General features: G+C 41.2%; 1 protein-coding gene across 1 annotated transcript; it reads right to left on the reverse strand.

Moving 5' to 3' along the window:
* Positions 1–1,288: 1,288 nt before the first annotated feature.
* ggctb (gamma-glutamylcyclotransferase b) lies at positions 1,289–9,468 on the reverse strand. The gene is made up of 4 exons (XM_042489474.1): positions 9,358–9,468; positions 9,131–9,276; positions 8,848–8,980; positions 1,289–1,453 (listed from the first exon to the last, which is right to left on the reverse strand). The coding sequence occupies exons 1-4, from the start codon at positions 9,466–9,468 to the stop codon at positions 1,289–1,291; spliced, it is 555 nt and encodes a 184-aa protein (XP_042345408.1).
* Positions 9,469–9,852: the final 384 nt, after the last annotated feature.

Genomic DNA, 9,852 nt, shown 5'->3' on the forward strand with positions numbered 1-9,852 from the left:
GAAGCCCCACGAATATTTACACTGGTTTTGCTTTGTCATACATCGTTTCTTTTCTTTGCCGTGAAAAGTTGCTTCTTTCTGGGAGTTGCTTGTGATGGGAGAACACTCGTTTTCCTGGAGTTTCTGCCATCGCTGTGTTTCTTACTGAAAGTCCTGAAAGTTAACTTATCCCATGTGCTGTTCGATGTGTGTTAGTGGAGCCGAGTTAAACTCAACTTTACTGCACTTAACAAGTTACAATTATTATCATTATTCATGTGATGTTTTTATCATTTATGGCCAAAAGCAAAAAAATAAGGGTGGTAACTTCTTCTGTAACAGATTGTGTTGAATTGATCATATAATGTTGTTTCATATCAATCGCAAGACCCTGAACCAAATCAAATCAAAACCATTTAATGACAGACTTTGTGACTTTGGATGCAGCATTTACTGTTGTGTTAAAATGCTCCTCAATTTGGGATCCCCAATTTCCCATTTCTATTATTTTGTTTAATTAAGTGAAATGACAAAGAAGAAATTGTGTCTGTGTAGACATAAACCACTTTAATATATATTTCAAATAAGGTTACAGTTGGATATGCTGGATAGGACAAGTAGCATCACAAATATTACATTTTATAGAGCATTAAAGGAACATATTTGTGTCTTGTATGTTTCATACATTCATGATAAATTATAGCCACTGATTTATAATTTTCAAAGTTTTGAGGGCATCTCCCTTTATTTAGGCAATAACAGCATACCTGCTTCAGGCAAGCAGTTATTGTAGATTAGTACTGTGGAGCGGAGGTGACTTATCATTGTGCAATTATACCGTAACTGCAGTATCATGCCACAATGGTACAAGAACACTGGTATAGCCGTTAAGGAATATTTTAGTTATCCATGAGTCAAAGTGGTGTTACAAGCAAGAAATATGCATTGAAACATATTTAAACCATGAATACATGAAGGCACGATTGTGGAGCCAAGAAGAAAATGTATTATTGCTCCTTATGGTGATCTGTATTCACTCAACATTTGTGGTGGATCTCAAACCTCTATACCGTCAAAATGTGACTTTTATTTTCATCTGTACAGGTAGCTCAAGACCACAGACCCATCAATGCTGTACTCTCTCAGTGTTAGACAGCGGTCAGACTCATAGACCAGGCTGCTGAGATAAAGGCTGGCCAAGTTAGGCATTCAGCAGCAAGCTAAGGTGAGCTTGTTGAGCTACAGTGTTGAATACAGAGTTACGAGGACTGTCTTGTAGTAAAAAGTGGACCTGGATTTTGCTGCATGATCAGGCATCAGAGCGGTGGTTGCCCCTCTCTTTGGCTCTCTTTCTGGCTCGCTCCAGTTCAGCCATCATGGGTAGAGGACCCTCATACATGTTGGTCTTGATTGCCCTCAGCTTCTCCTGGTAGTCCTTTGGCAAGCCGTTCTGCTCTGCTCCCATCACAATCACCTGCAGTGGTGGTAAAGCTAAATATGATGACTGTCCTCAACTGAAGTCCTGATTTTCACATAAATAATGATGGCCAAAAATCCCCCCAGTTCTGTCCAGCTCACATACATGTACATATATAAATATATATATAAATATATACATACATATATATATATATATATATATAAAAATAAATATACATAAGAGATAGATATATATAGATATATAGATATATATATATAGATAGATAGATAGATAGATAGATAGACAGATAGATAGAGAGATCTAGATTTTCTCTTTAACTGCCTCCGCTGCTGTCTTTGGGCTTCCGTAGTTCCGTAGCTTAAAGTGGGCTATACCCTCTCCCTGCGCTTACTCTCTAGAGATACACACTCAACAACATGATAGCAAGTGTGAATGACAATGAAGAGTGCATTCCTAAAAAAGGCACAGTCTCATCAGTCTTTTGGAACTGGTTTGGTTTTGTAGCATCAGATCTCGAACAAACCACAGTCTGCTGCAAAGCCTGAGCTTATCCACATGCTGAAAACTATCCTACCCAGCTATGTGCTACCAGCCAACCCGCCTCATCTGTACAACTGAACATGTGAAAAGAGCTGGAGGGATGTGGTTCGACTTCACTACAACAGACCTGTGGTCCACTCATTTTAACACAAACAGCAACATTCTTCGTTAACATGAAACTAATGTTGAACGACGGTTGATAATTTTCAATACTTCAACCTCAAAACTGCACAATATGCAAAACTATGCAATATGCAATACTGACTTGAAGCCCCCTACATTTTTCAGTTTGCTTTTCTTAATTTTAATTGCTAAAATCAAAACAAAACTTGTTTTGAGTAAGTTCTTTGTCATTACTAGTTTGTTTTTAAAGAGGGAAAAACCTATTAAAACCATAAAGCAAGTTTGATGTGAAAAAATTGGAAGAAATCCGAGATTTTATAGAGATTTTATTTTTAGGCCATATATATATATATATATATATATATATATATAGAGAGAGAGAGAGAGAACATATATATATATATAGAGAGAGAGAGAGAGAGAGAGAGAGAGAGAGAGATAGATAGATAGATAGATAGATAGATAGATCTCTTGGCCTTTACCAGGTTTGCTCACACACCCTACATTTATCCAAATGCTGCATTCCCTGATTAACATCCATCCATCTATCCATCCATCCATCCATCCATCCATTTTCTTAGGCTTATCTGGGGCTGGGTTGCAGCAGCAGCAGGCTAAACAAAATACTCCTGACATCCCTCTCCCCAGCAACACTTTTAAGCTCCTCCTGAGGGATCCTGAGATGTTCCCAGGCCAGATGAGAAATATAATCCCTCCAGCAAGTTCTTGGTCTGCCCCGGGGCCTCCTGTCAGTTGGACATGCTCAGAACACCTCTAATGGGAGGTGCCCAGGAAGCATCCTGATTAGATGCTATAAACAACCTCAAATGGACCTCACAGACAGGGGCCTCAGACAAACATTTCCAGTTCACCCTAACTCCACATCTTAGTTCACTAGGTCTGTCCGGCTGCTTACCCCACCATGTGTTGCAGCTCACCACCTGGTCTTGATCACCTGACAGCTTTGCTGGTTTCTTCTTCTGTTCAAGACATATGGCCACAGATCTGATAGTACAACCACAAAGACAACCATTGATCCTTGGCTCAGGGTGTTTTAGTACCAAGTACCATAAAACACCATGCTTTAACATGAGCTTTTTTATAATCAGTCCATGACTAGCACAGAAGTTCAAAAACATAACCAATTCTGGTTCAATCGTCCCCCAGCAGGTTTCTCCATCATTGCCTACATAAGTATTAAAGTCCCCTGGAAAACTATAGAGTCCCTGGTGGGTAGCCTTTCCAGGACATCCCCAGAGACTCCAACAAGGCCGGGTACTCTGGTCTGCTGTTTGGTGCATACAAACAAACATCCATTAGAGACCTCCTCTCACTGACAAGCAGTCACATCGAAATGACCCTCTCCTTCCCCTGGGAGAGGTCCAACACAGCAGCGCTTATTCGCGGACTCATAAGTATCCCTACACCCATCCAGTGCCTCTCACCCTGGGCAACTCCGGAAAAGGCAAGAGTCCAGCCCCTCTCCAGAAGTTTGGTTCCAGAACCAGTGGTATGTGTAGAGGAAAGCCCAGCTATATCTAGTTAGTACTGCTCCACATCTCGCACTAGCTCTGTGTCCTTCCCATCCAAAAAGGATACATTCTGTCTCCCCAGAGCCAGTCTGTGACGCCAGCTGTCAGTACACCTAGGTCTCTGTTCCTGCCTGCCACACAATGCACCTGGCCCTGATGCATATCCCTGTGGGTGGTGGGTCCACAGTGTATGAAAACCTTAAGAAAACATCAAGACTGTTACTCAAGTAATATTCTAAAAGATTCTAAAAGTATGGCTTTAAGGTACTTCACCCACCACTTGGCTTCAAAATAAAACATTCATGTAAATTTCAATTGTTATGCAGATGATACGCATCTGTATCTGTCTATGAAGCCAGATGAAACTGATCAGTTATCTAGACTAGCAAGCACAAGCATGCCTTTAGGGCATAAAAGCCTGGATGAGCCGCAATTTCCTGATGTTAAATTCAGACAAAAATGAAGTTATTGTTCTTGGCCCCACCTCAACACCTCAGAAACTCGTTTTCTAATAACATAATTTCTCTAGAGGGCATTGCCTTGGCCTCTAGCACAACTGTAAGGAACCTTGGCGTTATACTCGATCAATATCTATCTTTTGCCTCCCATATAAAACAAACTTCAAGGACGGCTTTCTTTCACTTGCATAACATTGCAAAAATTAGACATATCCTGTCTCAAACAGACGCCAAAAAATTAGTGCACGCATTTGTTAATTCTAGGCTGGATTACTGTAACTCCCCTATTATCCGGTTGCCCCAACAAATCTCTGAAGTCTCTCCAACTGGTGCAGAACGCCGCTGCACGTGTTCTAAGAGGAGCCAAGAAAAGGGACCATATTTCTCCTGTTTTAGCTTCTCTGCACTGGCCCCCTGTAAAATCCAGAACTGAATTTAAAATCCTCCTCCTTACCTACAAAGCTCTGAATGGATAGGCTCCGTCCTATCTGTCGCAGCTCATAGTTCCCCGTCAACCCTCAAGAGCACTGCGCTCTGAAAACACAGAGTTAGGTGTGGTTCCCAAAGTCTGGGACTGTAGGATGGGAGCCTTCAGTTACCACACTTATGGAGCCATCTTCCAGGTTCTGTCAGGGAAGCAGACACCATCTCCACTTTTAAGGGTAGACATAAGACCTTCCTCTTTGCTAAAGCACTCTTGTCTTAAACTAACTCAGTTGCCTCTCCGGAGCATTCGTGCTCCCTTGTTTCATAGTTTTCCCGGATCTTGGCTGCAATCTTGGTTGCACCTGGATCATGGTGATGGCTGTGCTTATGCTGTGACCCTGCCTTTGGCAGTGCTTGTGCTTTGGCTGCACTGATGCTGTACCTCAGGCTTGCCTTGATTTTGGTCTGGGTTGTGCTATTGGTGTGGACCTGTCTGAAGCTGAGCCTGTGACGTGGGCCTTGGTTGCGCAGATGCTGTGATCCTTTTCGACGCAACATTCTACTATCATTATGAGTCATGCCACCACTATTAATATACGCATGGGACTGTTATCAACAACTACGATATTAGCACGTAACATCACATGCTATCACAGAGTGCATTTAGTAATTTTACGTCTATCACTATTGTTAAATGATATGCTATTGTTGCCATTATTGCTGTGCTTCTCTCCCCCTCTCCCCCTCTCTCTTCCCCTATCTCTTTCTCTTTCCTCTTTGTCATTACTGTAATTTAATTGTTATTTATGAACTCTATTGCACGTCTGTCCGTTCTGGAAGAGGGATCCCTCCTCAGTTGCTCTTCCTGAGGTTTCTACCATTTTTTCCCCTGTTACAGGGTTTTTTGGGGGGAGTTTTTCTTAGACGATGTGTGGGTCTAAGGGCAGAGGGATGCTGTATGCTGTAAAGCCCTCTGAGGCAAACTGTGTTTTGTGATAATGGGGTTTATAGATAAAATTGAATTGAATTGAGTTGAATAATTGGTCAATGGTAAAACGTGTCAGTTGTCCAAATTGTCTTTCATTTCTAAGGCACAAATGTCTTAAAAAGGGCTGTCAACGTTAACGTCTTAATCGCAATGTGAATTGAGGTCCGTGCATAACGCATTATTAGTTTTTAATCACGTTAATTGTCAGCCAATATTCCAGTTATTAAGATGCTGTACTGGGCTGAGTTTTACAGCTGGAGTGATGAGCTGGGTCTCATATGAAAACAGAGGACATGAAAAGGGGCTAAATAATGCTCCAAAGTTAGGCAAAATTTTGGCGATGAAAAAACAGCATGGCCATTTCACACAGGTCCCTTGACCTGTGACCTCAAAATATCACCTATATAGTCTCCTCTTTACAGACACGCCCACTTTATGCTAGTCGCATGCAGTCTTTTGCTGTAATTGAGACCTTATAAGAATTGCTTTACCTTGTCAATATGGACTTCAAAACTGTTTTGAAATAAAAAATAATGGAAGTGAAAACATGTAATTAAAAATGTGATTAATTGCAGTTAACTATTGAAATTCTGCAATTAATCTCGATTTAAGGCATTATTTGCTTGACAGCTCTAGTTTTAAACCATTACAGTTGTCTATTCTCGAGGAGCTGTTTCCTTTTTTTTCATCACATTCTCATATGTTCTCATATATTAGGTGTTGGAGAATGTAGTGTGATCATAAAAACTGGGTTGGAGGACTGGATTATTTACTGGATGGGAGCACTGAGCAGATAAACATAGCCTTTCCACCTCTGTTTTGTGCTGGACTCATAATGCTCTGTATGTAAGAGCCATGTGAGCTACACCGTATCAGAACCAAAGATCACAGCAAATCTGAGAGCAGCAGCAGCTCACACAGACAAGGCCCAGCAGAACAGAGGGAACAGTATAGTGGACTCTTGCATATACACTATAGAGGACAAAGCTGTGACCACAAAGCCACGCTGTCCCTCTCTGCATGCTGCCTTTCTCTCACACATGTTTGGAGCTCTCACATGTGCAAAAGAACAGTCTGGTACTCTAGATTACCAGCTGTCAGATCTGTAAAATGTAGCATGGCAGAGGGGGTGTGTCCTGACTGTTTTGACCTGTTGATCACATGGTCAGGCGAGCAGATTGATCCCTATTCCAGACGCTTCACAGAGAGAAATGGGTAGGAGTGAATAGGTGACCCGATTCATTTGTCTTTCTAATTCAAAACAACAGCATGAGACAGCCATGTTCACAAAGAATCACAGAGTGAGAGAGCTCCATTAAAAAACCTTTACAATGTCATCCATTCATGGTGACAGAGTCACAATTTCACTGTCACAGGTTAAAAATATAACTCTGATGCTGAATCAGGCAAGAATGACATTATTATTGTTTACTGCAGCCCCAAGTGGAGCTGTCCTGTGTGAGCTGTCCCTGTCCACTGAAACTCTGCATTTAATTGGTTCTGTATGGAGATTTTGTTATGGACACTAGTTATTTATTTTTCACTTTTCCCTTTTCACGTTCCCTCATTCTGAAATGTTAAATGGCACTTAATACTACAGTATAGGACCTGACTGATATATGTCGTGAAGTTTATTTGACAACTGTAAGTTGCAGTAAACGTAAAATGTCCTGCTTAGTGCATATTTTGGTAAACTCTGACTACTCAAAATAAAGTTCGTGTACTACTAAATGGTTTTGCCAGATCTGTTTTGGAGGAAAGTAAATACTTTGCCAACATTTTCTCCAGTTCAGGGTTAGGGTTAATATTGTGCTATAGTATCACACAGAAATCATAGGGAGGTCGTTGGGAATAATGATCAAGATTGTTACAGTTATGCCCTACATATTCTGGAATCACAGTGCTTCATTCTGAAAATACAAAAATAAATCTGCTCCTGATTGAACCTTTACCCACAATAACTGCAGCATTTATTCAGAGAGTTCTGTTCATTCTGATGTGTCTGTTGTTCAGCCTCCCCTGACTGACATGATGGGGTAGACATAATAATAGAAACACCTGTACCACAATATCCTTCAGTTGAATACAGTTGAATCAACAGCTCCAGCAAAATGTGAACATCACAACCTTTATAAAGGATTTATTACACAACTGTTGGACTGGACTGCATTAGTTTTAACAAGGTGTAGCTGATAAACTGGTAACTGAGTCTATTTTTTTCCTCTTGTCAACAAATTCCATGTAAACACCAAAACCAACATTAAATGAATTTAACAAGTTTTTATGTGTATCTACAGGCTGATCAATCTTGTTCCTCGGTGCCAAAGAGCTCCATCATTGTTAAAAACATATCAGTGAGCCACACTGTGTCACTGGGTGAAATGTTCCTTCATAATCATGAACACACACACTGTAGTTTAATTTAACTTAATACATACTACATCCTGCTACAACAAATACTCACTAGAGCAGCAAATGTGGATTCATCCGCTGCTGAAAAGAAGATTTACACAACTGTACTTGCACCTACATTTTGACATACTTGTGTATATCCATTTTTATTTCACTTTATACCTCTACTTCACTACATGTCAGAGAAGTAATACATGCATTTTACGTCTGTCACTATTGTTATATGATATGCTATTGTTACCATTATTGTTGTGCTTCTCTCCCCCTCTCTCCTCTCTCTCTTTCTCTTTCTTTTCTGTCATAGCTGTAATTTAATTGTTATTCAGACATCTATTGCACGTCTGTCCATCCTGGAAGAGGGATCCTTCCTCAGCTGCTCTTCCTGAGGTTTCTACAATTTTTTCCCCCCAATTACAGTTTTTTTGGGGGTTTTCCTTAGACGATGTGAGGGACTAAGGACAAAGGGATGTCATATGCTGTACAGCCCTCTGAGGCAAACTGTGTTTTGTGATAATTTGCTTTATAAATAAAATTAACTTGACTTGACCTTGGCACTTAGTACTGAGGTAAAGGATCTGTGTTCTTTTTCCACTACTGTAAATAGTTTCATATAAAAGCATTATTTTATCCGCTCATTTAGTAACTAATGCCAACAATAGGAAACAATTGAGTCTTTTTTTAAAAACATGAAACTAAATATATTTGTGAGACGTTTTTAAAGTGATCTTCATTAGGAACCAATAGATGTGGGGCACTGACAGGGTGGGTAAGTCAAAAAGCATTAAGAGACAGACTAAAACATTGTTGGTTTGGGTTTTTGTGGGATTTGTTGATAACTGAAAATGTTTGGAATGATGACTTTCTCTGGCTTTTGAAAATGCATGGAAAGAATCACTTCTCCAGCATTCCATTAAGCCTAAAAGCATGGCTGCGGTGAAGCAGTCTTACCTGTAGGTACTGTGGGGATGGAGGAGCGTACACACAGCTGTTCATTATGTAGGTACGACAGTTGAGCTCCTGGCCTTTTGTTTTCACTGATAGCTCCACTGGACTGTATGCACCTAACGTCACATTCTCTTGACTGAGAGTGTGCACACATGCAGATAAAAACACACACACACACACACGCACACACACACACACTGGATGTCAGTTTAGTTCAAAGTAATCCAAGTAAATTCAAAGGAATCCAGGAGCAGTCAATAAAGACATTAATAAATGATAAGTTTACCTGTCTAAAGACTCCAGGTCAGACATGCTCATCCGCCACACTACACCCCACACCTCATCCCCTGGGCTGTGCTCTATAGTGGCCACACCTCCATGCCACCGGTCACTGGCAAGGCCTTTATGGTTCCCAAACACCAATTTATAATCCTGAAAAATAAAAAAAAGACGTTGTCAGGGTGTACAGCGCATATGGGGCAGAACACTGATGCTCCCGATATCAGACCATACCTTGAGCCTGGCCACACAATGCACTGTTGCAGAGGGATTCTTGAGCTGGAGCCTCTCCTTCAGCAGGTTGCTGCCATATGCAAAGTACAGGAAGGTGTGGTTATTCTCCATGTGGTCACCAGCTTCAGCCAGGGGGAAGACAAGAGGTGAGGAAGATAGAAGCAGCGAGAGGAAGGCAGCAATGACAGGGCTGCAGAGTCGAGCTGAGCCACAGCTGAGTGTTAGGAGGAGCAGAGGGCTGAGGTACGGGAGCATTGCACTGACAGAAATGAAGTACTGGCCTTCCAGCACTCACACACCATTCTCATGCTAATCCCCTGCACTGCCATTGAGCCCTATTCACACTCACAATACATGGTTTGCCTCATGTGTTGAGCCAACAGCTGCAAGCCATACACATAGTTCATAATACAGACACACACACACACACACACACACACACACACACACTGGTAGGCCTACAGAAGTCCTTACATACAAGCGTGATTTTAAAAA

Source organism: Plectropomus leopardus, chromosome 7, assembly GCF_008729295.1.
Source record: "Plectropomus leopardus isolate mb chromosome 7, YSFRI_Pleo_2.0, whole genome shotgun sequence".
NCBI classification, from domain to species: domain Eukaryota; kingdom Metazoa; phylum Chordata; class Actinopteri; order Perciformes; family Serranidae; genus Plectropomus; species Plectropomus leopardus.

What these genes read in the sequence shown, in the direction of transcription:
- ggctb (XM_042489474.1), bottom strand. Translation starts at nt 9,468, where the DNA reads ATGGAGAATAACCACACCTTCCTGTACTTTGCATATGGCAGCAACCTG. An exon ending in ATTGTGTGGCCAGGCTCAAG is followed by an intron (nt 9,277 to 9,357) that starts GTATGGTCTGAT and finishes TTTATTTTTCAG; the next exon opens with GATTATAAATTGGTGTTTGG. An exon ending in CATCCCCACAGTACCTACAG is followed by an intron (nt 1,454 to 8,847) that starts GTAAGACTGCTT and finishes CCACCACTGCAG; the next exon opens with GTGATTGTGATGGGAGCAGA.